This window comes from Lontra canadensis, unplaced genomic scaffold (assembly GCF_010015895.1).
Source record: "Lontra canadensis isolate GAN:19392208 unplaced genomic scaffold, GSC_riverotter_1.0 scaffold16, whole genome shotgun sequence".
Taxonomy (NCBI): domain Eukaryota; kingdom Metazoa; phylum Chordata; class Mammalia; order Carnivora; family Mustelidae; genus Lontra; species Lontra canadensis.
Genome location: NW_022631010.1, coordinates 8,037,502 through 8,064,718, shown reverse-complemented (window position 1 = coordinate 8,064,718; position 27,217 = coordinate 8,037,502). Strand labels below are relative to the sequence as shown.

At 47.4% G+C, this 27,217-nt stretch overlaps 1 protein-coding gene across 4 annotated transcripts in view; it reads left to right on the top strand.

Annotated features, from left to right (window-relative positions):
* SLC23A2 (solute carrier family 23 member 2) overlaps positions 1-24,981 on the top strand; it is a 129,776-nt gene extending 104,795 nt beyond the window's left edge. For all 4 annotated transcript variants that reach the window (XM_032859127.1, XM_032859129.1, XM_032859128.1 and 1 more), the window contains 8 exons: positions 9,520-9,640; positions 10,136-10,292; positions 13,293-13,440; positions 14,595-14,700; positions 20,389-20,518; positions 21,159-21,296; positions 22,709-22,804; positions 24,585-24,981. In XM_032859127.1, the coding sequence (XP_032715018.1) occupies positions 9,520-9,640; positions 10,136-10,292; positions 13,293-13,440; positions 14,595-14,700; positions 20,389-20,518; positions 21,159-21,296; positions 22,709-22,804; positions 24,585-24,817 (1,129 nt within the window). In that variant the 3' untranslated portion in view covers positions 24,818-24,981. The remainder of the gene's footprint in view (positions 1-9,519; positions 9,641-10,135; positions 10,293-13,292; positions 13,441-14,594; positions 14,701-20,388; positions 20,519-21,158; positions 21,297-22,708; positions 22,805-24,584) is intronic.
* The last annotated feature ends 2,236 nt before the right edge of the window (positions 24,982-27,217 follow it).

The window sequence follows — 27,217 nt, the reverse complement described above, 5'->3', positions numbered from 1 at the left end:
TTGAAGAGCGCATGTAAGAGTTGATCTTGTCAGAGGGAAATGGTACAAAACCTGGAATTTTGCCAATCAGTGAAATCCCTAAAGCCAAGTAAATAATCATAGAAGGGAATTTTCCGGTGGTTTTGTTTTGTGAGGTCTTCTGTAAGTGTCTAACAGCACGCGTCCTGCCCGAGCCCGTGCTTCGGTACAGCTTTGCCACACACTCGTATGTACTGTAAGTTAAGGTAGGCACCGCCATTTGCCCTGTTCAACAGGAAAAGAAGCAGAGGCACAAAGAGGCAAAGTTCATTGCCCAGGCTTGCACAGCCAGTAAGTGGCTGCGATGGTTTTCAGAACCCAAACAGTCTGACCAGAATTTACCCTGTAACACTTAATCCTGCCCGTCTGTGCTGGAACGAGTAAAGTGCATCCTTGCGAAATTATAATCCATCTCTCCTTACAGATTAAGGTATGTGGAAATGTCCGGGATTGTTCTTAATTTTCTCATTTCACTGAAGGTTGGTCAGTATTGCCCACACCAGCACGGGTGTGTAGAAGGGCGTGGAAGAATGTCTGTTCAGTGAAATGCAGTAAGTTGCAAGAAGGAGAAGGTGTCATTACCGTGTGACGGTAATGAAACCAGCAGCAAAAGGGTGAACAAAACCCCCAGATCACTTAGAAGCTGGAAAGCGCTGTTATAAATCGCTCCTAGTCAGAGGGGAAATTGAAAGCTCACGATTACTGATAATTTTAGAAGATTGGGGTAAGAACCGGCCAATCCCACAGAGCAGTCAGACTTCTAAAAAAAACCATGCACAATCTTGGGGTGCCTGGATGGCTCAGTCTGCTTATTCCTCTCCCCCTGCTCTCCCCTGCACCACTCTCTCACTCTCTCAAATAAATTTAAAAAATCTTAAAAAAACAAACCCACACAATCTTAAAGGCAAAGTACATGAAGAGCTTATCTCTAGACTCTAGAAAAACAGGATAGAAATGAGGCTAATGGAAGCAGGGGACCAAAAATTAATACATATACAAAAATACAGAAAAAATAAAAGTGAAAAATCCCAACATTGGTTCTTTGGAAAATAACATGTGGACACGCTTCTGGCAAGGCTAACTGAACAGGGAAGGGGGTGAAGGCCCAAATGGAGGATAAAGCCCTAGGTCCACGGAGGAAGAGTTCTAGCTGCTGTCCCCAAATTTAAAAACAACAACAGCAAATTAATAAAATAGGTGGTTTCCAGAAAAGCATAAAAACCCAAACAGGCTCCTCCTCACCCTGATCATTCAATGCCAGGGCTCCTTAGAACCTGGTTTCAGGCTGCCTCCCTGCCACATGCTTTTCCCCTGGGGGACCTTGTGTAGTGCACAACCCTGGCAAGCCTCTGTTGTGCTGGTGACTTCCACAGAAGCCTGCAGCCAGACCTCCGGACGCTAGACTTCAGGTCCAAGCCCTGGCCTGCACCCTCCAGGTGCTGGGACACAAGACACCTCAAACTTCAGAGGAAGAAAGTGTCAAGCTTTTGACTCCCAAACCACTCCTCCCCTCCTGCCATCTTCCTCTCGATCAGGGCCACAACACACACCCAGCTGGTGAAGTCAGAAGTCCTGCAGGTGTCCCTGATTCTTTGCTTCCTCTCTTTCCCCCCGTGCACGCCATCTTTCTGCCTCACCTCCAGAGCCCATCCCACCACTGGACAGTCCTCATCCTTGGTCATTGCTTCCAGACTGGTCTCCAACTTCTGCTTGCTCCCTTCTTGCCCATTCACAGCCCTGTGAAGTACTTGGTCACTCTCTGCTCCTTTCTCCGCCTTGTGAAACTCTGCTTGGACACAAGCTAGAATTTTGGAAGCCTGTAGGTCTTTTCGTTGTCTGTGTCTGAAACCTCCCTCACCGTCCCTCGTTCTGTTTATATCTCGTACTGGCCTTTTCACTCTGGAATCGCAGACATTTGGGGGTGGGGGTGGGGTGGGAAATGATCCTGAATTATTTCAAGGATGCCTTCCTCCCCTCTATTCCTGCTTGTCCCTTTCTGGAACTTTTAGAATGTTGGACCTTCCAAGCCCTTCCTCTGCTTTCCAAATCATTTTTTTTCTCTGTTCATGGGAAAATTTCCTCAGTTGTTTCTGTGTATCCACTGTCCAGCTTTTCCTTTTGGCTCTCCTGTTTTTTATTTTTTTTTATTTTATTTATTTATTTATTAAAAGATTTTATTTATTTATTTGATAGAGATCACAAGTAGGCAGAGAGGCAGGCAGAGAGAGAGACGGAAGCAGGCTCCCTGCTGAGCACAGAGCCCGACACGGGACTCGATCCCAGAACCCTGGAATCATGACCTGAGCTGAAGGCAGCGGCTTAACCCGCTGAGCCACCCAGGCGCCCCTCTCCTGTTTTTTAGTTTCCAGCCAACTTCTTTTGTGCTTGGGCTACCAGCTCTGTAAGGCTTCTGCTCAATGCTGGTCCCCTCGGCACCTCCAGCACCTGGTCCACTGCCTGTCACAGAGCAGGTGTTTAGTAAGCACCTCTTAATAAGCAAGGGGAGGACTGGGGCTTGTGAGTACACCCCTGACCGCAGGAAGAGACAAGAATGCTGTCAGAGGATTTTATCCCTAAAAAAAGGTCTGGGCTCTAGTGGTTAGTGAGTATATTATATTTCAAGGAAGGGCCAATTCCCACACTCGTTAAGTGGTTCTGGCACTTTGAGAAACCAGGGAAACTTCCCAGCCAGTTTTATCTACATGGCAGATTCTTTTTTTTAATTTTTTATTATTTTTTTAAGATTTTATTTATTTATTTGACAGACAGAGATCACAAGTAGGCAGAGAGGCAGGCAGAGGGGGAAGCAGGCTCCCTGCTGAGCAGAGAGCCCAATGTGGGGCTCCATCCCAGGACCCTGAGATCATGACCTGAGCGGAAGGCAGAGGCTTTAACCCACTGAGCCACCCAGGCACCCCTACATGGCAGATTCTGACAGAGCTAATACCAAAGGGAGGTTCTGGACCAACATTTTCTTTCCTCCCTATGGCTGGTGTCAAGCCCCAAGCTTAGTGCAGATATGTTTAGGTAGTGGCATGCCAAAGCTTAGCGTCTTTCTCTACTTTGTCTCCTTGTGATCTTTTTTTTTAATTTTTTTTAAAGATTTTGTTTATTTGATAGAGATCACAAATAGGCAGAGAGGCAGGCAGAGAGAGAGAGGGAAGCAGGCTCCCCGCTGAGCAGAGAGACCAATGTGGGGCTCGATCCCAGGACCCTGGGATCATGACCTGAGCCGAAGGTAGAGACTTTAACCCACTGAGCCACCCAGGCGCCCCTGATCTTTTAAAAGGCAAGTGTGCAGAAGACTCTTTTTTTTTTTTAACCCCAGAAAAAGGCCTTAGTGTCCAGCTCTGCACACACAGTTTATTTTTTTAGTGCCATATCTAATAGCATATCTTGGAAGAATGTTCTTTGGAACATGGTTTGGGAAAATGATGCTATAGATAATAATAAAAAAGCCAGCACACTATGTGTGTCATTTTAGGAACTCAAGGATGATTAAATATTAGAAAAAAGTTTATTTCTATTTTTATTTTTTTTAAGATTTTATTTATTTATTTGACAGAGATCACAAATAGGCAGAGAGGCGGGCGGCGGGGGTGGCGGGGCGGGGGAAGCAGGCTCCCTGCTGAGTACAGAGCCTGATGCTAGGTTGGATCCCAGGACCCTGAGATCATGACCTGAGCCGAAGGCAGAGGCTTTAACCCACTTAGCCACCCAGGTGCCCGCCCCCACCAAAAAAAAGTTTTTAAAGATTAATTTGTCAGCGAGAGCACAAGTGGGGGGGTAGCAGTAGGCAAAGGGAGAAGCAGGCTCCCCACTGAGCAGGGAGCCCAATGCAGGGCTCCATCCTAGGACCCTGAGATCATGACCTGAGCTGAAGGCAGATGCTTAATCAACTGAGCCACCCAGACGTCCCTAGAAAATTTATTATAGGCCCATGGTTGATTTAATTAATAAAAAACCATGATGACAACTAAATCAGTCAAATTCAGTCTCTATCTCTGCTGCCAACTCTTAGCAGTATGGGGATAGAAGGGTCTCGCATGAATAAAATTTTTAAGTGCCTCGTCCTTTAACAATGAGAGACAAATATCAGGCCTGCCTGCTGAAATCAGAAACCAAGATAAGCGTGTTTGTTATTACCAGTATCATTTAAGCTTGTTCTGGACATGCTAGTCAGTGAAAAAGAAAATAAAGTAATATGGGCCATTCCCAGAGAAGTCAGAGAGAAGGGAATGGTGACTTGCTCTTACAAGAATTAAAATACATTTCAGAACTTAATAATAATACTGTAGCCCTGGGAAGGATAGACATTGGTAGAGCGGAATAGGAATGACTGAAACAGAACCAAGAAGAAATTAATATTTAGTGTAAGATGGCAATCATATTGGAAATCAGTGGGGAATAGAAGAATTACATGAGAAAAATTATTTAGAAAAAATTTAGATTCCTAGTTTATATCAAATTATATTTCAGTTGAATTAAAGACTTAAGTATAGAAAGTAAAACAATAAATGTGCCAGAAGAAAATGTACATAAATATTTAATCATGGGCAAGGAAGATATTTTTTTTTTTAAAGATTATTTATTTTTTTCAAGAAAGAGTGTGTGAGGTCAGAGGGAGAAGCAGACGCCCCACAGAACAGGGATCCTGATGCGGGACTCCATCCTGGGACTCTGGGGTCATAACATGAGCTGAAGGCAGACATTTAACCCAATGAGCCACCCAGGGGCCCAGGGGAAGATCCTTCTTAAAGCAGATATTGAAAAGAGAGAGACTGATCGATTTTACTGATGCTTTTTTTTTTTTTTTAGATTTTTTTTTTTTTTGACAGAGATCACAAGTAGGCAGAGAGGCAGGCAGAGAGAGAGAAAGGAGGAAGCAGGCTCCCTGCTGAGGCTTTAACCCACTGAGCCACCCAGGCGCCCCACTACTGATGCATTTAAAACTCCCATCAAAATCCACTGAAATTAAGCTTCTGCCTTTGGCTCAGGTCATGATGCCAGGGTCCTGGGATCAAGCCCTACATTGGGCTCTCTGCTTGGTAGGGAGCCTGCTTCCCCCTCTCTCTCTGCCTGCCTCTCTGCCTACTTGTGATCTCTGTCTGTCAAATAAATAAATAAGACCTTTAAAAAAAAAAAAACCCACAAACTAAATTATAAATGAATCTTGGATATATTTACAACAAATTCCATTAAAAAGGTTAAGGTCCTTAATTTATAGTTTCATTAAGGGAGAGTCCTGGTGGAATAATGGATGAAGGGTATCATATGAGCAGCCATTTAATCAAATAAAGGAAGTATAAATAGCTAACTAGTATGTAAAAGGGGTTAGCCTCCCTGGTTATCACAATGCTGCATATTCACAGGGATTTTTTTTTTTTTTAAGATTTATTTATTTTAGAGAGCTGGGGGAGGGACAAAGGGAGAGAGAGAATCATGAAGCAGAGTCCCCGCTGAGCGTGAAGCCCAATGTGGGGCTTGATCCCAGGACCCTGAGATCATGACCTGAGCCAAAATCAAGAGTCAGCCGCTTAACTGCTGGAGCCACCTAGGTGCCCCTTCATAGGGATTTTATTGGCAGTGGGGGCAGTGGTGGTAGGTCACACTGTACTGACACAGATTCCTAAGTCAGCCAAGAGAGGCACAGTTAGAGGCAGGTTCTCAAGAGAGGATAAATGGGGTGACATTTCCAACTCCAAGCATTGGTCCTGGATGAGAACTGCTTTTCATGAGAAAACATTATTTTGATTACTTTCATACAGTTTTCAAACCTGTTCAAATACAGAATAGTGTAAGGAACCCCCATGTACCATCACCACAGATATTAAATATATTAAAATTCTAGTCATTTGAAGTTTAACAGTAATTAAACAGGGAAATCTAAATTAAAGTAATATTTCCTCCTACCTACTGCCACCCCTCAAAAAAAAAAAAAAAGTCACGATTAATGAGTGAGAAGTTCGTATTTGCCCTGTATGCCTGAACACGAACATAGTGACAGATGCAGCTTTACCGGGATCGTCTGCTTTTCACCCTAACAGTTTTCCGGGCTCATCTCTCTAAGACTGTGTTTAGATCTACTCCATCCTTTGTAAAATTGCACAATGCTAAATAGTATGGAATAGTGTAGAATTTACGAAACCATTTCCCCATTGATACTCATGCTTGTTGTTTGAAGCATTTGTTGTTGTGAACAATGCTGAGATACATACTCTTCAGTGTAAGGAATGAAAGTTAAATGACGATAATTTTTTAAATTGACGAAATTGGTAGGTATTTAAAAGTATAAGACTTTATGGGGCACCAGCGTGGCTCAGTTGGTTAAGCCTCTGACTCTTGATTTCGGCTTAGGCCATGATCTCGGGGTCCTGGGATCAGGCCCTGGTGGGCTCCCAGCTCAGCAGGGACCCTGTCCCTCTGCCCCTCCTCACTTGCTCTCTCTCAGAGTCTCTCTCTCAAATAAATCTTTAAAAAAAAAAAAAAAAGTATAAGACCTGGTATTGCAGTGAGAAGCAAGTGGATGTCTTTGGTCTCTGGGTGGGATTTGTAAATTCTTTCAACTTTTGTGTATTTGGCAGTTTGTATCAGAAGCTTTTTAATAAGGAAAAAAAGAGCTTTTTCGTAAGGCATTTACTGTTTGACAGATCCATTCCAGTCCTAGGAACCTGCCCTAAGGAGATGTGTAGACAGGTGCCAGGAGGGGTGATCTACCACAGTTGTTTATGCTCCTGGTGTCACATCATATGGAAATTGTGTAACAAGACATGGTATGTGCATAAGGCAGAACGCTAAGAAGCCACTGAGGTGCTGTTGCTTATTTCCATCTGTTGAGGTTGTGTCATTAATAGGGGCTACAAGCTAGTTGGGAAGCATGTTGTGAAGTGTGATTCCATTTTGGGTCAGATGACCTATTAGTGCTTCAAGGGCAAGGGTGACGTCAGTGGTCCCATGTCCCTCTCTAACCCTGGTGCCCCAGACCCAGTGATGCCCTATAAATATCCAGGGAGTGGAAGCTGTTCAGAATCTATAGGCCGAATGTTATGTTGTTGTTACCCAGCTGGGGTGATGAGTGGTCTTTAGGATTTTGTCTTTCTTTTTGCTTATTTGCCTTTTATAATTTTCCTACATTGTAGTCTGCATTGCTTGCATAATACTTGTCCGGTAGAAAGTCAGCAAGCCTGTGGTTGGACCGAACCCTGGCCTGAGGACCTGTGGCTGGCTCATCCTTTCCCCTTCCTGCTTGGCCAAGATGCGTGGGCTCGGGCACATCCCTCACCTGTGAGCCTCTGCTGTGGCCTCTCTGTGATGGGACTGCCTGCCCCACCTGCTACACAGGCTGTTGGAGGACAAACAAATTAGAAAGGGGGGGATGGGTTTCCGAGTGGCAGGAAAATGGAGCGTCCATCTGCTTAGTCCGCCCACTTCATTTGCATGGCCAGGTTTGGCCTGAGACCTGGGTGTCCTTCCTGGAATTTTCTGTCCCCCCTCCCCTTGTAAACATGCTTTAAAACGTGAACACCATATTGCAGGCGATGACAGGTGGCTGTTGCCTGAATAATGGACTTGGGGCCTTTTGGAATCTCATAGTGTTCACTTTGAAATAAATCAGCATTTTTTGGAACATGAAAACTTTATGTTAATCTAAATTTAAAGTAAACCAGTTTTAGCACCCGTCATTACGATAACATTTTTTTAAAAGATTTTATTTGACAGAGAGAGTGAGAGAGCGAGCACAAGCAGGGGGAGCAGCAGACAGAGAGGAAGAAGCAGACTCCCCGCTGATCAGGGAGCCCGATAATTGGACTTGATCCCAGGATCCTTGGATCATGACCTGAGCCGAAGGCAGATGCTCAGCCAACTGAGCCACCCAAGTGTTCACCATAACATTTTTTTAAAAAGATATTTATTTATTTATTTGATAGACAGAGATCTCAAATAGGTAGAGAGGCAGGCAGAGAGAGAGAGAGAGAGGAGGAAGCAGGCTCCCCACTGAGCAGAGAGCCTGATGCGGGGCTTGATCCCAGGACCCGGACATCATGGCCTGAGTTAAAGGCAGAGGTTTAACCCACTGAGCCACCCAGGTTTCCCCACCATAACATTTTTAAGTTAAACTTTACCACCCTGGGGGGAATTAGAATAGCTTGGGCACATGTGTATTTCCAACTTCAAACTGGTACTGGCTCGATGACTTTGTATTTGGGCTGAGACCCCCTTCGCCAGGTGGACAAAGTGCTTGGGTAGGTGGGGAGAGGATGGAGCGGCCTGCGCCTGTTCTCTGGCTAGCTATAGACCACGTGCCTCGTTAGGAGTGTGACAGTGAAGCTGCACTTGACCGGCTGTCAGCGGAGCTGATAATTCCATCTCTGCAATTGGAGCTGTGCCCAGGAACAATTAAGCTGAACTTTGACTGAGAACCCACTCTTGTGCCAACTCTCCTTCGGGTCGTAAGTGAGAGTGCATCCCTGTGGGTGATGAAACATGTCTTTGTAGACCTTCATTGTGTCAGCAATGGGAAGTCGTCCCACACCTGCTGCGCTTGGTAGCGGGCGGATGAGGACGTGCCGGGTCCTGCTGCAGAGCAGTCATCTGATGTTGCTGTCTCCTCTGATCCTCAGTGCAGCTGGGTCAGGGGTCGGGGGCTTGAGGTGGATAGCCTTCTGAGCCAGCCCTAGCATCCCTGCTCTTAGGATAGTATGGCAAAGTAGTTCAGAGCCCAGGCTGCAGAGCTAGACCCCCTGGCCCCTGCTAATCACCCCCCACCCCCCGCGAACTCATGCCTGCGTAATCTTGGACCACTGGCTTTATCTGTCTGGGACGTGGATGGTCAGAGAAGCCACTGCTGCAGAAGGCTGGGATGGTGGGCGGTTCAACCCTCATATAATGTCTGACACACAAACCTCTCAGGAATTATTAATACTGAATCCTGTATGTAGCCTTCTTAAATGTTGAAGCTTTTTGCTTCTTGAAGCTAACTTTATGCTCTTGATACATAAATCAGAAAATACGGGAAAGTAGAAAAGTCTCAAAACCTATTGCTACCTGTAGTCAATCCCTGTGAGCATTTGGGACCCCCTTACCTGTTTGCACACGTGCGTGTGTGTTCATGCCTGTGTGGCAAGTGCTTGTCTTATAGCTAATTCATAGTTGTGATTCTAGTGTGCATTGTCTTGTATGTGGTATCTTTTTCCTTTACACAGTGTGAGCATCTCTCCTGAGGCTGTGCATTCTTCGGGTTTTCTTGTCCTGTTCAGGAAAATTTAGCCAAAGCATTTATATGGCAGTTTCCTTTGGCATCAAGATATACTTAGAACTAGTATCTTTCCCAAAATGGCATTTCTAAAAAAATAAGATTTCCCAAATAGCAGTTAAAAGGACTAGCAGCTCCTAGAGAAATGAGTTGAATAATATGGTCAGTTTTGCTGTTGAAGCTTTGAGTATTATTTTAAAACACAGATAGCCTTTAACCCAGTTTATTTTCTCTCTCTCTCTCATCAGGACAATTTTCCTAGTATTGTTGTTTTCACAGTATGCCAGAAATGTTAAATTTCCTCTCCCAATTTACAAATCCAAGAAAGGATGGACTGCGTACAAGTTACAGCTTTTCAAAATGTTCCCCGTGAGTAGTCACTTTCATTTTTTGACAACATTGCTTTTGTTCATGTGGAAGGAAGTTTTAAGCAGGTCTTCCTGGGGGAATTAAGTCGGGATGGTAACATCAGGGTACTGATGACCACAAATTGTCACTGGCTTAAAGTTTACCAGTGGCAGAAGGTTCTGATTCTAAAATCCTTTCAGGAGTGTGAAGGAGGACACAGTTCAAGACGGGGAGATCTGTATTCCCATGGCCTCTGCAAGCACATTGTCCATTATTCTTACTTTCTAGCCAGGCTGAGGGTTACAGTAACTTTACCTGCTTAAAACTCCTCTCTTGGAATGTGATTCCATCCAGGAATGGGATCTCAGCAGGTCTGTGTGTGTTTTTTCCTGCGAAGTGCCAACAATGGTGGAGGTTGTGGGTTGTGAGATGCAGCCCAGAGGAGGAAGGTGTGTGTTTTGCCAGCCTCCACCACCTCGGTTGGCCTCATGGAGCTTTTCCCTTTGACCACTTTAGATCATCCTGGCCATCCTCGTGTCCTGGCTGCTGTGCTTCATCTTCACAGTGACCGACGTCTTCCCTCCCGACAGCACAAAATACGGCTTCTATGCTCGGACGGATGCCAGGCAGGGTGTGCTTCTGGTAGCCCCGTGGTTTAAGGTCCCATACCCATGTAAGTACTCTGGTGGCCAGAGGGAGGGGGGTTGGGAGCTTATGAGAGCCTGTTTTAGAGGAGCTGGAAGGTGGCAGAAGGCTCTGCAGCTTGAAAAGCCTTCTTTGGTCTAGAATGTCCCATGAAGGTCTTACAATTTGGAGGATTTGACCTCGGACGGGGGAGGCCCTGTCCCCAGAGGGCTGTGACTAATGCTCAGAGACTCTTGCCAGCTCCCTTCCCAGATGAACTAGTACTTTTGGTTCCACTGGGATGAAATCCTGGACAAAGAGTCCCTTGCCAGGGTTGAAGAAGGCAAGTATAGAGCCACATGGTACCTGAGCTGCCCACACAGAGCAGGCTTAAGTAGGAGAGGCCTGAAGATCAGCAAGTCAACTGCTCAAGTATGATGGGATTTGTGTCATCTCTTAATGGGGAGCTATACTCTTTGTTTTCTATTTGGTCACAGCTGTCAGAAGTAAACGGATACTCACTAATGACTGGGAGATGGCTCTTGAGTTATAATTTAAGTGTTGGGTAACTCTTGGCAAGGTGTGGGGGGTGCAGTCCCAAGCTGAGGTATCACTTGGATTCACACAGAGGACTTTGGGGCCCCAGCCCCAAAAGTGACTTGTGTGAATCCAGTGGTTATTAATGCTTGGTTGTTCTGTTGTAAAGACCCTGTTCCCGGCACTTGGGCCTTTTAATTAGAACTGAAACCTGACCTTAGTCGGGTTCTGCTGATTTATTCCCCTGCTCAGCAGCCACATCCTCACATTTTATGATGATGAGGAGAAAAAGTAGGAGAAACTGAGAAAGCAAGGTTGGGTCAAAGAAAACTGTTCTGGGCATATTAAATGACAGTGATATTGGCAGTTGTTCCATCACTGACCTGTTCATACTTAACAAAAGTTTATTCTTTCTAAAATAACATTCTCATCAGATCATATGGTCTATGTATTTATGTACATCTGTCCCTCCCCCTCCAAAACAACAAATGCATGTTTTCTAAACAGACATAGAATCTGATATAAAATGAGGTGAAACCGGTTGGCCAGGCAGTCAGGAGGAGGTGTGGGAGGCTGGTAGGAGGAGCACCTGCCGGGAGGTCTTCTCTGTGGCTCGGGCCAGTCCTAAGATGAGCACAGACGAGGAACACGGGGTGGGCTGTTCCGGAAGAGCAGCTGTGCATGTGCTGAGAAACCAGAGAGATGTCCCCAGGGTCCTTCCGGCCTGTGCTTGAGGGTCATGGCCAGGTAGACTGGGCTACTGGCCCCAGGATGGTGGCCCGCACTGTCAGGCTCCTTTTCACCACAGCCCTTTGCTGCCACGAGCTGCTCTGGGGCCACCAGTCCTGGGGCAGAAGGGCACCCCCAGACAGCAAGAGAGCGCACCCCAACAGTTTGGCTTCATCTGGAGACAGGTTTTCAGATATCTACAGCAGTGGTCCTTGGTCTTTAGCATGAGAAAAATGGCTAAAATACAGATTGGGGGCCCAAAATGTCAGTAGTGCTGAGACTGAGAAACTGCTGTGAAGTGACAATATAAATTATAAGGGGAGATGAAGTAACAGTTCAGACAGAAGGCTGGAAGCCAACAAAGTTTATAGACACACCTGTAGTTGACTCTTGAACGAGTGGGCGGTGGTGGGGAGATGTGCCTCACCCCCGCAGCCGAAAATCTGCATATAACCTTTCTCCCCAAAACTTAACTACTAAAAGCCCTACTGTTGTCCGGAAGTCTTACTAACCAATGTCAACAGTCAATTAACACGTTTTGTATGTTACATGTTTTATATACTGTATCCCTACAAAAAAATAAGAGAAAAGAAAATGTTATTAAAAAAATTACAAGGGAGAGAAAATACATTTACACTACTGTATTTATTGGAAAAAACCTGCTAGTAAGTGGACCAGTGTGGTTCAAACCTGTGTTGTTCAAGGCTATACTGTATATAGAAATGATTTGAAGGAAGAGGGATCAAAAATTTAGACAAGTACAATTTAAAATGTTGGAGTAGTTGGAATAAAGATTTTAAAAATCACATTTAAGGCTGCAGGTAAAATGGGAAAAAAATAAGAAAACAGAGTAAAGAGACTAAGAAATAAAAGGCAGTAGAAACAATGGCAAAGTAAGTATCCCCCCAAAAACAAGACACTAAAATGAAACTACAGTACTCTGTCAGTAACACAATAACTATGTAAAAGATTATTTAGATTAGAGATTATATAAAAAATGTTGCTGGATAAAGAAATTATCAGCATGAGAAAAATCTCCAAACCCACCCGGAAATGCCGTGTTGACCAGGCACACCCCCCTCTACTCCCAGACAGGAGCATTCCTGCCTTCACACACATCCCAGGCTTTTATCTGCACATCTTACTTCTTGTCCTCTTTCTCTTCCCAAACCCAGTCTCCCTGTGTGGCTCATGTGGCAATCCAGCTATCCAAGACAAAGTGTCCTAAGGACTTTTCTTTGCTTTTCTAAAGGAACCTATTTTATTTAGCATAACATGGTTTACTTTAAAAAAAAAAAAAAAAAAAGCACTGATCTTACAATTAGGGAACTGTCTGTATCTGGTGCTATGCTTTACTGCTGGGATTTAAATTTAGCTGGTGACTTTCCACTGCTTTTTCATTTAATGCCACCCCCTGGGCAAGATCGCCACTGTTTTGTGCCATGCCTTGCACAGCAGGGTTAAAAATCTTCTTCATACAAATATCCCATCCCAACAGGAATTTCTACCCCAGCAGGCTGTGTTAAATTGTAATTTAGTAGACACCAAGCGTGGCTTGGAAGCACCCTCTGCTTCTAATCACTTTATCTCTAAGAAAGACAGAGAACAGACCAATCCTAGTTGTGGCCACCTTCATCTGATTTAGGAACTGTCCCCAGGCATGTAGTATACTGAAGAGTGACATTTAAAAATCAACAAAGATTTTCCCCGAGGCTCGGAACCTGGGTGCGTGGTGTGGAGTCCTCTGCTGTCCTGCTTACTTTCGCCTGTTTGCCTTCCGTAGTTCAGTGGGGACTGCCCACCGTCTCTGCCGCTGGTGTCATCGGCATGCTCAGCGCGGTGGTCGCCAGTATTATTGAGTCCATTGGGGACTATTACGCCTGCGCAAGGCTCTCCTGTGCTCCGCCGCCTCCCATCCATGCAATAAACAGGTACGTTCCTCTGACAGTGGAGCTCTTCCTTGGGCCCAGTGCCTCATCACCTGGCTCTTTGGTTAATCTTGGAGAAGAGAAGGAGTTTCAGTATGGAAGTAGCCAGCCATCAGGGCTCCTTATTGGTTGTCTGCTTTGGACAAGTCACTGCCCCCATTTTGCTCTCATTTTCCTTATCTGGGGCATGGAGGGCAATTCCACCCATCCCGCTATGTTGACAGTCACGGAAGACACTCTCTCTGAGACCCGGCCAGACCTTAAACTCGTCACAGCAGATGCGGGACGCTGCCGTTGTTCTTTGCTTGATTTGGGGTCATGGAAGGATGTTCCCTTTCATTTCTTTTTTCTCTTACTGTTCTTATGGCTAAAAGCTGTGTCATCTATTCACAGTTGTAATTCCCGTATAGAGAGACGAGAGGAGCAGACATAGGTGCGGTCTGCAGAATTTGGAGACTTTTGCACTGTAGGGTTTATCTCCTCAGTACACCTGGTCTTCCGTTTCTGGATGCTGAGAGCAAACTGGACCCTGGGGAGGCCTCAGAGAAGAGCACAGATCAGCCCCTACCCACCCCTTGGCCAGCCAGCCGCTGCCCTTCTGGAGGGATGGAGGGTGATGAGATCCAGTGCTCTGCTGTCCGAGCATGTCTTGCTTCAGTTCTGTTCGTGTTCACACTCCTGGTTTTTACAGCTTTCTCTAAAGGATGTTGCACATGACAGAGCTACTTATATATTGATTCTTTAAAAAGTTGCAGTGTTGACAGAATTACGAAGCGTTTCCTTCCTGATGAAACTATTAATAGTAAAGGAATCAGATCAGCAGACAGCCCATATTTATCTTCGATCCCAACCAATGGCTCTGGCTAAAAGCCTTTAATTTGGAATGGTTTTTAAACACCTGTGTCTAATGTGTGGTTCCCAGAAGTGCTTCTCACAGTTGAATGAGCATGGGGGATCCTGTTAAAATAGAATGCAAGCTCTGCTCCGGCAGGTCTGGGGGTGGGGACCCGAGACTCTGTACTCATAACCCTTCCCAGGAGTGTGGAGGCTCCCCACCCGCCCACACCACCTTTGGGTTGCAGCCACTTGGAGCGTATTTCAGAGTGTTTCCCCCATTGAATGAATGTTTCTCTTTCCCCCATTCCTTTACATTTTAGGGGGATTTTCGTGGAGGGTCTCTCCTGTGTTCTCGATGGCATATTTGGTACTGGGAATGGCTCTACTTCATCCAGTCCCAACATTGGAGTTTTGGGAATTACTAAGGTACATCTATTTTTCTAATTAAATGGTTGGGCCTCTAAGTGTTGATCCATTTCATCGATTGGTCTAACCACTGTGAGTCCCAAAAGGAAGGCTTCCAATTCCGAGATCATCTCCATCACCCACCCCGCCCTTTTCCTTTTTCTCATTGTTGGGTTTCTGGAGTGCTGATGGAGGTCTCCCTTCCTTGGCTGCCTGGGTAGCCAGGCACTCAGAGCTGTCACTGCTTCGTAGGCATTCTGCAAATACTAAGCACCAGCCCGTGCCAGGCTACGGGCACTTGGGATACAACAGCGAATAAAACAAAATTCCCGCTGTCAGTGTTTACATTCTAGACAGAGGTAGACAAACTGCAGACAGTGCGCATAGTAAGTGTGAGAAAAGCACAGGGCAGGTGTGGGTATTGGGAGGGCTGGTAAGTGTGAAATAGGGTCAGGCTAAGCCTCACCAAGATGACCTTGAGTAAGGACCTGAACAGGGGAGGTGGAGGGAGCCATGCAAGCCCTTCGGGAAGAGCATTCAGGCCAAGGACATGGCCGGTGTGAAGCCCTGCCCTGAGAGCAGGTCCACACGCTGACCATCAGCAAGGAGGCCGGTGAGGCAAGAGCAGAGTATGGGGTAGGGGTGGTAATAGCAGATAACATCTTCCAGGTAATGGAGGACCAGGTCACACAGGCCCCAGAAGCTGCCAGAGACAGGGAAAGGACATCCCCTGGACTGTGGCTCCATTAGGTTTTGGGTTTTTTTTGTTTTTGTTTTTGCTTTTGGTTTTTTTAGAGAGGAAGAGGGAGCACATCCTTGCATACACACGTGCAAGTTGGGGGGTGGGGCAGATGGAAGGAGAGAATCTTAAGCAGGCTCCATGTCCAGCACCGAGCCCATCATGAGGCCTGATCCCCTGACCCTGAGATCATGACCTGAGCCAAAATCAGGAGTCAGATATTTGGGGCACCTGGGTGGCTCAGTGGGTTAAAGCCTCTGCCTTCAGCTCAGGTAGTGATCCCAGGGTCCTGGGATAGAGCCCCGCATCAGGCTCTCTGTTTCCCTTCCTCTCTCTTTCTCTGCCTGCCTTTCTGCCTACTTGTGATCTTTGTCTGTCAAATAAATAAATATTAAAAAAAAAAAAAAAGAGTCAGATACTTAACCAACTTAACTGACATCAGGATATTTTGTGAGGCTCACTTTGGCTGTTATGATGAGAGTGGACCTCAGGGTCAGGGGAGGAGATAGAAACGGGAGCAGGAGACAGCACGTTCTAGATGTGAGATGGTCCCATTCCTTACGGGAAAACATCAATCTTATTGTAAAGAATTAATGTTTTCAAACCAAAGCCACAGGGACCCTCTCTTTCAGATGAAATCTGGCACAAAGTTAGTGGGTTTGCCAGGCCAAAGGCCCCCAGGTTGAGCAGGGTCTGGGTCTGGGTCTGGAGTCCTCCCCATGGGTCTCTTCCACCCCTGTCCCCACCCCTGTGACCTGGGGCTGTCCCAACGCCACAGTCCAGCTTCTGTGAGGAACCGCTCCTAGGCCTTTCTCATTTAGTACTGAACTCTAGATCCCAGTTGTCTTGGCCAGAGCGCACTGTCTGCGGGGCTGGAATGTGCCTCTGCCCCAGCCACTGTACGCCGAGCAGCTGGAGACCTGCTCACCATCTGGGATGGCTGTGTGCACCACAGGTCTCCCTCACCCGAGCGCTGTGTCCTGAGAACCTACAGGCAAGCTGCAGTCTTCTTAAGCTATCTGATCTCTGTACAGTTAGAAATACCGCCCCCCCTTCCCTGCTCTCTGCAAGATTGTATGACCAGACCAAAAGAAACCAGAGACTGCTTGGTTCATCCTGACTGCGAGTCCAGGTGAGAAGGGAGCATAGTCCTGACACTTTGATTTCCTTGGATGTCAGCAGGGCCTTCACAGAGCCCAGTGTCCTGTGTGCACACGGCCCTGTCAGGTGCTCCTGGTGCTCTCATGCCCTATGTCCTCCAGCGCCATTGCTGGGTCCTGACACTGCCCCTGGGGAGAAGCTAATGCGGAGCTCAGGGCCATGCCTCTCTTTAACCAGTTTGCTGCCATGACCATGTGGTTCTCGACAGACCCAGAACGAATCCAAAATACCATAGTAATGAAATTCTTATAGACAGAAGGACTTGGGGCAAAACAGTTTAACAAGCCAGCTCCCTTCTGCACCCCTTTAAAACTGATCCTCCTGGAATTGGTTTTCATTGCCCCGACTCACAGTGGGGATGTAGCTGCCTTGGGGTGGGAAGTGGGACTCACAGCAGAAATTTCTTTTTGGCCCCAGCCATGCAGCCATTGGAAGGACTCTGTCCAGGAGGAAGGAGGCACGAGTTGGAGACTATATTCTGCCCCTCATCTAGTGGAAGGACTTGGGACAAGTCACTTGTCTGAGCAGAACTCTCAGCTCTGAAATCTGACAATTCTAGACCTGGATCTGCGCTGCCCAATTTGAGAGTAGCTGCATGTGGCTCTTTTAAGTTTGTTAAAAAGAAAAATTAAGTTCCTTAGTCACACTAGCCACATTTCAAGGGCTCAGTAGTCACATGTGGCTAGTGGCTTTCGATGGGCAGTACAGATATAAGACATGTCCATCCTTGTAGAAAGTTCTGCAGACAGCACTGGTCTGGGCCATTGTGTCCAACATCCAGGGCTATGGAAAGAGGGTGATCTCTGGTTCTTCCCAGGGATCTGCCTCCATGTCCTGGCAGCCCGGATTCTTGTTACCCCGTATCCACTCCTGTTGTTCTCTGTACGTGGAGATCCTAAGCTGTTTGATCAGGAGCTGAGGCCGCCAGCTCCCCTGTTGTGTGCTTGGAAGCCGTCAGGTGGGATTCCATGAGTAGGTCTTCTCTTCTGAGTGTGCTCTGGTGTCTGTCCTGCAAAGGGGGGTGGCATGACGGGGTGGGGAGGTGGCTGTTTGGTATTGCAGCCCTGGTGCTGTGACTTTGTCCCGATGTGGCTCTGGACAGATTACATCACCTCCCTGTGTCTCCATGCTCTTGTCTATAAAGACAGCTGGCCAGCCATTAGAATTAATAAATTGGTATAATGCATGTAGCAGAGTCGGGCGTGTAGGTATACAGTAAGCAGTAGGTAGGGTCCCTGCTTGATATTTAGCCCTAAGTTTATTTCTAGGGACTGAGTAAACCCCACCTCTCCTGCCAGAGCAGTCCCTTCAGAGGAAGGCCATTTCTCCCCTGCCGTGTCCCACACTGTTGAAGACTTGGGCAAGTCAGAAATGAGGGTTCAGTGTTTTTGATGGCCCTAGAGGCAAAGTCAGAGTTCAAGAAGGAGTTCAGAATGGAGGCAGGGAAGGGAGTCCAGAGAGTGGGCAGCAGGAGGGGTGAGGCAAAGGTTCTACGTCAGCACTGAGGGGACAGGGATTAGGCCTGTGCTCCCCACGTCGCTCACAGAAGTGTGTAATAGGCACTCGGCACTTGGTTCAGTCATCGAGCTGAAGAATGACTTAGCTGCTGCTTGTTTATTTTGAGCCTTCAAGGCAGATCAGCCTTTTCTGACGGTTAGTCTTCATAAAGGTTTATTGTTTCAAGGGTCCCTAGGGCCAGCCTCGGCCTCCCCCTGGCATCTCTGATCGGCTGGGAGGGTGGGCTTCGCACAGGTGGTTCCCCTGGATGCTCTTCCTCTGGGGAGCTCTTCCTCATCCCCTGAGACCGTCTCTGTGCAGCCCTCCGCAGCTCCTCCCAGCTCCTCCTCCCACCTGGCTTCCCACAGCCCGTAAGAACTGTGGCAGTGCTGTGATGTGATCTGTGATGTGATCGTGAGTCTGTGGCTTACTCCTCTCCATATTCCCCTCCCCCTCTGGTCTAACAAGTGCTGGTCACAGAGTAGGTTCCCAAAAACGTTTGCTGAAAGCAGCAGGCTTCCTTACCATGTAACGCCACCCAGCAGAAGTCATTTTTGCTCGATTCTCCAGTTTGCATACCCTTTCTTGCTGCTTCCCTGCACTCGAAGATTCAGTGGGAGAGGTGGGGAACTGTAGATTGTAAAAGCTGAGCCTGGCCTCCAGGGTCAGCTGGGCGGAACAGCCATCCCTCCGTCAGCTCAGTAAGATTCTTCTCTGATTCTTAACCAACTGACGTTTGGGTCCTCTGAGATGCTGCTGGAAGCTCTAGACCAATGCGAGCCAGCGAAAGCATGGTGTGGTGGTGGGCACAGTGGACATTCGCCTGCGCTGCTGTTCTGTACGGGGACCACCCAATGTGTTCCTGATGAGCACTTGATATAGTGGCTGGTGCGACTGAGGGACTAGAGCTGACATTTCTTTTCATTTCATTTTAATTAAATTTAAGTAGCCATCTTCTCACTGTAAGTCATACTTAAAGCCCTATGGACACTCCCCAGTCCCTTCTGGAGCCTCTTTTACTCCGTTTATATGCTCAGGGTGTTTTCCTGGAAGAGACAGCACACAGTAGGGGCCAACAGTACAGGATTCTTGAACCTATTGTCTGCTCCACATCCCACTGCCTAGGGGACAGCAGGATAGGTAGAAGTTTCCAGAAGGCAGAGAGCAGGTTGAGCAGATAAAAATGAGACCGTGTGGAAAATATAATGGTTCTGCAGAGGCCCAGTGTGGGAAGGCAGAGCGTTGGAATCAAGGAAGACTTTTTTTTTTAAAGAGGAGGTAGCATTTGGGCAGTTTTCTGAAGGACGTGTCTAGAACCAGCCAGAAAGGGGGGGATGTGGGTGTGTTCTGGGTAGACAGGTCTAGGGATGTCTGTAAAGGGATTTTATTTCATGAGCACCAGAGGATTTAAGGCGGGGGCAAAGGAGCATTGACATCCCACATCGCTGTGTTTGAAAGGTCACTCTACCACAGTGGAGAGGACAGGGAGGCAAAGGAAAGGCCAGAGTCAGCAAACCTAGCTGGGAGGCTGTCATTATGGCCTCATGCTTGCCAGGTGCTGTTCACGCTGTTTTCCACCTTGTCTCATTTAACCCCTAAAGCCAAACCTTGTGGTTTATCATTATAGAAGTGAGGATCCCGCCACCCAGAGAGGCCAAGTGACTTGTCCTGGTCACATGGATAGAGCGGAGTGGGGTACACACCAGGCAGGGGGCACTGAGAATCCACACTCCTTTGCCTCTTGGCTGTGCCACCTCTCACGAGCAAAGCTCCTTGAGAGGGGATTCCAGAATTATCCAGGGCTGTTGTCTGATTCGGGGTGTGGGGAAGATGGAGACGAAGGTGAATTGCTTTGGGGTGGTTAACTTGGTAAAGGGTGATTCCAAGAGCCCAGAAGAGAAAAGCAGGATGAAACAGGGTTTTTGTGTTTGATGTTAGGTCATCCTAGCTGCTGAATGTAAGGGCATTCGAAACCTGGGACCCGACAGCTGGAGCACAGCCATGCCGAAATGACATTACCCAGAGTGCAGGGAAGCAGAGGCTGAGCCCTGGTGCTGCCCTCCTCCTGGGGCGTGGACAGGATGAGCTAGAGGAGAGGAATCTCTTTACTTGGGGTGTCTGTATAGCAATGGTTCCCTGAGGTCAATCGTCACTATCTGATGAGACCTGTCTTAACAACAAGTTTTCAGGATCTAGGGGATGTGTGGGGTTTTGTTACACTTGCTCCAGGATGGGGGTAGGGTGGGGGGCACTGGATGAGAATGGGCGCAGAACTGGCACTGAGTGCCGTCTGCTTCTGGTGTGTCCCGCAGGTTGGCAGTCGCCGGGTGATCCAGTATGGCGCGGCCCTCATGCTGGCGCTGGGCATGATCGGCAAGTTCAGTGCCCTCTTCGCCTCCCTCCCCGATCCCGTGCTCGGCGCCCTCTTCTGTACTCTATTCGGTAAGATCCCATTTCCTTGGTAGCCTCTCTCCTCCTCTTCACATTTGCTAATGAATCCCTTCCGTGAGATGGGAGATAATAATACATTTCTGTTTAAAAATACAAAGGGGATACATCTTCAAAACATGAAAACCTTCAGCCGTCTCTGAGTTGAATTTATGTTAAAGGTAGAACCAAATGTAGAATACTTGTGCTAGGAAAAATAAGATGACCTTAATCTTTAATTGGTGTATCTAATCGATTTAACTTCTCCCCTGAATGGCCATTTAAAACTGACCATTTTTACCGCGGCACTCGACATGATCTCTGTGCCATCTAGTTGTGAACAGGGCTCAGATCTTCGGGTGGCTTTCCCAGTTGAGTCAAGATGTTTGTATAGAGGTTTTCAGGGGGCAACCGATGTCCTCAGTTTTCTGCTTGGTTTAAAGAAGGTGTCGTGTGATGTTTGTGTCCCTGTGTCAGCCGTGAGCCGTTTGGATCAGAGAGCCAGGTGGTCACTTTCTGACCCCATCCCGTCCCTGTTCTGTGTCCCAGCTGGTTTCTGGTGGGACAGAGAAGGGACGATGTGGGGAGTCTGCAAGGCCCGTCACCCGTCTGTAGGTGAGCTCCGTGCAACTTGCCATCTGCTGTTTCTCTTCAGGAATGATCACAGCTGTTGGGCTCTCCAACCTGCAGTTCATCGACTTAAATTCTTCCCGGAACCTCTTTGTGCTTGGATTTTCAATATTCTTCGGGCTCGTCCTTCCAAGTTACCTCAGACAGAACCCTCTCGTCACAGGTAAGGAAAACTGGCCTTGAGTCTTGGGAGTAGTTGGAACCCCAGCTGTCGGTTCACAGACACCCCACCCCCTGTCACAGAGGGCACTGGAACCTCAGGAGTTGTCTCCTCTGACATCTGTCCATGTGTTTGATTCAAGCCTCACTCTGCCACCGCCGATCTGGAAGCCCCCTGCGCATCCAGCATGAGCTGGCGGCTGCACGTGACTCATGTGTACATTAAGGTCGCTTTATTGACTGGGACCCTGTCTTTTGGGACAGTGCCTGTGTGTAAAACCTTTTGATTTCTCAGACTAATGCTTTATGAAAATGTATTATTCCTTAAAACTCAGCTTCATAGACTTTCAAATACATGTCTTTCTACCAGGATTGTAACTTTTGAATTCACGATTAACCTTTTTAACACCTTTTTATTTTAATAACCTGATGTCATGAAAAATGAACAAAGGGAAACTTTTTTTAAGCGGGGGAGGACAAAGGCAGAGGGGGAGAGAGAACCTCAAGCAGACTCTATACCTATCGTGGAGCCTGATGCAGGGCTTGATCTCACGACTCTGAGATCATGACCTGAGCCAAAACACACTGAGCCACCCAGGCACTCCTAAGGATCATATGTTTTTAATAAAGAAATTGTGAGAGTTTCTAATAACAAGGAGATTCTTGATGCTTTTTATATTTTAATATATCACGTTCATATGAGTTCATTTATATACATGCAGTTGCTCCTAATTAAAAGCAGCTAAGCACAGGGGCGCCTGGGTGGCTCAGTCGGTTAAGCGGCTGCCTTCGGCTCAGGTCATGATCCCAGGGTCCTGGGATCGAGCCCCACATCGGACTCTCTGCTCAGTGGAGAGCCTGCTTCTCCCTCTCCCTCTGCCTGCCGCTCTGCCTACTTGGGCGCGCTCGCGCGCGCGCTCTCTCTCTCTCTCTGTCAAATAAATAAATAGATAAATAAATAAATAAAATCCTTTAAAAGCAGCTAAGCACAGTGATCCAGGATTCTGAAACCCTTTATCTGATTGCAAACACCACAGATATTTTTGTTGTCTTACTCACTTTGCGATATTTTCAGCCTTACACCAACCATCTTTTTATTAATTTTCTTTTCCTAATCTACTAACACCACACCCCAGTGGCTTTTTAGTTCATTATAGGGTGAGCTTCACTCTTAGATTTTTCTTCTGGGAACCACTGTTGGGGAATTTTCCTTATAGGAGTAACCTCTTAATTATTGTTGAAATTATTTATAAAAGTTTAAAGTGTTACTGGCAAAAATTTATCTACGCATGTCCAACAGAAATTTATGCTTTCGTGCATCACATTGACTGGTGATTGGTGGCTCCCCTGCCCCCTCTGCCCCCAGTGCTCCTTCCTGGCCATGGCCGTGACCCTAACACTGTGTTCTGTTTCCAGGGATAACAGGAATTGATCAGGTGTTGAACGTTCTTCTCACAACTGCCATGTTTGTAGGAGGCTGCGTGGCTTTTATTTTGGATAATACCATCCCAGGTATGTGGTACATACACGCAAGCTTATTCCACACGTGAAGCACTCGTTTTGCCAAGTAAATAGGGAAGCAGGCAGAACGAATCAGCTCGGAGCCATTGGTGGTTAAGACGGTCTTTTAAGTGGTTAAGATGACACTCCCAGCCTCCTTTTGTGAGTCCGGTTTTTGCTGATAAACCTGGCAGGTTTTTTCCTCCTTGCTCAGTTAGGAGAAAGCAAGGAAGTCCCTCACCGTGGTCACTCTCCAGGCTGTCTGCCCCCCCTGTGCAGCCCGGCTCAGTCCCCGCAGCGGCTTTCATCAGCCTGCTCAGACACGCCTCTGAGCTGCTGACATTCTGTGGGGGTTCCTCCTCCTTCCTGAGGCAGGGCCCTGCCAACTAAGACCTCAAGATAGTGAGTATGGTCGGCGCGGGCTGTTGTCAGGATCGGTGACTGAGGGACCAGTGGAGGTGACTCTCTTCCCGACACCTGCAACCCTTGTTCCTCCGGTGTGCGTTCTATGCCCAGTGCTGGGTGCTGGAAGAGGAGGTGATGTGGGTCCTGTCTCGCAGCCTTCCCAGCTTCCCAGAGGAGGCAGGAAAGTGCTTCTGTGGACGTGCGGGTGGATTCACCTTCCCTCAAGGAAGGCTGATGCTTATTCTTGAGCTAGAAGGTTCCGTTGAGGTATTTCCCCTGAAGACCGCACACCTCCAAAAAGCCTCTGTGAAGAGGTTGCTGGGGAAACTGGGGATGAACACATCAGGCAGAGGGAGTCACGTGCACGAATTCGTGGACCACGTTAGATTCACGGATGTCAGTAACACACACTCTCAGAGCAAACTGAGAGGCAGGCTTGGGAGTCAGACGGGTGGGAATGAGCCCCGTCACAGAAACACTGACCGGAGGGCATAGGGAATAGTTTAGATGTAAGAGAATAATGATGTTCCTTCTACTCACTGGGGACTCAAACTCGTCATCTAGGCTTGGGAACAGAAGTATGTCCTGTGTAACCAAGGGCAGGTGCCAGTACGCCTCTCTGCACTGGAAAGATTTATGAATCAAATCCAAGGCTCAGCAGTTGCTGAGCCCAGTGGGCCCACATCATTCTCCCTCACTCATCTGTTGGGGTACAGTGTCCCCGAATGTTCATGCCAGTAGAATTCATCCTCACAAAAGGGGCATGACAAGTGGAGAATACAGAGCAGGTGTATCCCTCTCCTTGTCTCCCTCCACCCCATCTCTCTCTCTCTCTCTCTCTCTCTCTCTCTCTCTCACACACACACACACACACACACACACACACACACACGGAGCAAAGTAGGATAGAACTCATTATGCCTGGATGCGGGTGGTTTGCCCTGACCAGTTGTTGAAGGCATTATAAATGGGTCCCATTTTGTGGTTTTGTGAGAATAGATTGGAGGAAGGAGATGGTGAGATGGAAGAGCAGGCAGTAAGGGGACTGTTGTGATGACCCCGGAAAGCGGTAATGAGGCATGCTCCGGACCTCAACAGTGACAGGGGAGGAAATGGGTCATGTGGAAGGACAGGGAGGAGGCTGGAGCCATCAGATGACTTGAATGTGGAGCAAAAAGCACAAGGATGGGTTAGCGATTCTTAGATTTCTGGCTCAGGCACCTGGATGGCTGAGTGCCACCAACTCCTCCTTAAGGGCTCCTTGCTGTCCTCCCGGCAGCTCCCTATGCGGGACAGCTCGCCGGGCAAGCTCAGTTCCTGGTGGAACTGTCAAGCTAAATATTCCTTTGTATTGCTCTATGTGTGTGTCTGTATGTGTGTGTTCCAGGTACTCCAGAGGAAAGAGGAATCAGGAAATGGAAGAAGGGTGTGGGCAAAGGGAGCAAGTCGCTCGATGGCATGGAGTCCTACGATTTGCCATTTGGCATGAACATTATTAAAAAATACAGATGCTTCAGCTACTTACCCATCAGCCCAACCTTTGCGGGCTACACGTGGAAAGGCCTTGGGAAGAGCGCCACCAGCCGGAGTCCGGATGAGGACTCGCAGGCCACGGTATAGTTGTAGGTCACCTGTGGCCCGGCCGCAGTGGGGCATGAATCTGTAGTTCCTTGCTGAGTAACAAGCAGTAACCTATATGTTTGTATATCTGCATTTACATTCTGCACCAGAGCTAAGACAATTACAGATAGCTTTTTTGTTGTGGGTGGTGATCGTGTCTAATATCGTGTCTCACTTGTCTCCTTATTTAAGCCCTACCCCTTGCCCTTAAGAGCGTCCATTGAACTTGAAGTTCCTATCCTCCTGTGGGAGTGGGTGTTTGAAATCCACAGCATTTCCTTGGTTTTGGTCTCCTTCCAGCACCCTGGACTAGCTTTCCTACAAGCTGCCTCCATGGTCCAGGGGCTTTCTGTCCCAGAATCACCTGGACCTGCTCCTATTTAATTTGACCTTGGCCTGCAACCCACAGAGACCCCCTCTGGTCACGGGGCACCAGTATCCTTACACTGTCACAACTGATGGGTCAAATGTGATTCTGTGTTCCCTGATACTCCTGTAGAGGGAAGCTATTGGCCTGATTGAAAACCATGACATGGTTACCCCAGGCCCATGTCTGTGTATGAGTAAGGTCTGTACAGATGTTCTTAGAATTGAAATCTATTTGGGGGATTGGAAGGGAAGGGAAAGTATCTTAAAGTTGAATCTGATTCTCAACTGCTCTTTCTTGGTGCCATCCTGGCCCAGGCTGGGCCAGCACATTTCATACGGGCTTCTTTTTCACTCTAATGGAGACACTCTATCTGACATTTATCACTCCGGGCTGGTGCGATGGGTGTAGAGTGCCACACGATGGCACTAAGCAGATGTTCATGGGAGTCTTGACTCTGCTGTCATGTGGATGTCAGTTACTGTTGCGCGTGTCTATAAATTACAAGATTTTATTCCTATTTAATGTTATTGACTATAGCAGGTTTTTGAAATCAGTGTTTTCCATGTGACCCTCTTACCTTGCATCCCTGTCACTTGTCCCCCACCCCTCACCTCCCATTAAGAAAAGAACCAGCATTTGTAAAGCTGTGGACACCATCAGGGAAGCTTGTCATCATGGCTTTTGAAGGCCAGTAACCATTATTGTGGGTGTGTTTTGTATTGCTTGATACCATGAAAGTGTAAATACTGTAATGCCTAATCTATTTATCAAAACTGACTACTGGACCAGAGCCCAGAAACCTTATGGGTTAAGTTATACGTGAATTTGTTTTGTGAAGAAGGGAAGCTGGGGGTAGGTAATCGGCAGAGTCGCCATATTGAATGGTCAGGCATCCTGGTAAATTCATCACTGCAGTTCTGTTTTGAGTCTTTTCTGGCACTTAAGGCTTAAGGAGACTCTGTGTGGGTTGCCATGTTGTGTGTCCACTGGATCTTGCTTTTGCAGAGGGGTAGAGTAGACCCCCCTGGCCAAAAGCACCTTTCCTATTTAAGTCATTGCAGAATGGTGGTGAGAAAAGCAGGTGGCAGGGCCCCTTCTGTCGGGTTCTCATTAATAACACTAAATCCTTTCTGAAAAAAGTGACTTCTTTGAAATACGGTTTAAAATTTGTCAGCCAAAGGAAAACCCTGAAACACCAAGTAGTGACCTTGCCACGTGAGGTGGTGCTTCCTAGATGGTTCGTTGACCTGGCTGAGCCTTGGGTGGCCGCAGGTGTTCCTGTCTCTGATAGCAGAGCATGGCTCCCCGAAGCCTCGTGTCCCCAGGGTGCGTTCACTGCTCCCATAGCCGGCTCCGCTCCACCTCGCTGGGGTGTCTTTGGCAGCGTGATTGTCACTGCAGCCTCCCTGGCTCCTGGGAAGTTTGAGGCTGCAAAGTATATTCTAGCAAGAACAGTTCAGAGCCCTGCATTGTTTTGCCAAGATCTGGTTGCAGATTAAGTTTAAAAAATTAGATTCTAAATTACATTGAATTTTGTATGTTTTTAAAAATTATACCTGATGCCTAGTTAACTTTGGAAGCACACTGTTTAGCGACGGTCGTCCCCGTGACTTGGTTGGTAAGCACTTGATGTCAGAAGCCCTCCTGCTCCAAGGCGCTCTTAGTTTCCTTCTGTTTGTGTTTTTGCTCAGCATCTCTAATTTCTCTGCCCTGAAAAGTGGGGAACACTGTTAAACATACCAGAGCTCCTAGCTCACTAAGGGAGCAGAAGGACCAAATATACAAATAAAAGCATCTGAACCATTGGATAATCTTAACTTTCAACCTGGCATCGTCCGTCCCAGTGAGTGACACTCAGGATATGTGCTTCAAACATCCAGACACTCCCTCCCTTCTGAAACCCCTCCTTGGACTGGGTTTTATTGGGAGGTTGTAGGTCTGCTGGTTTGGGTGATGGATGTCTTCTGCAAGCATTTCATTGTGGAGGGAAGCCCTGGACCTCGACCCTCTGTTAGAAATGAGGCGTTTTC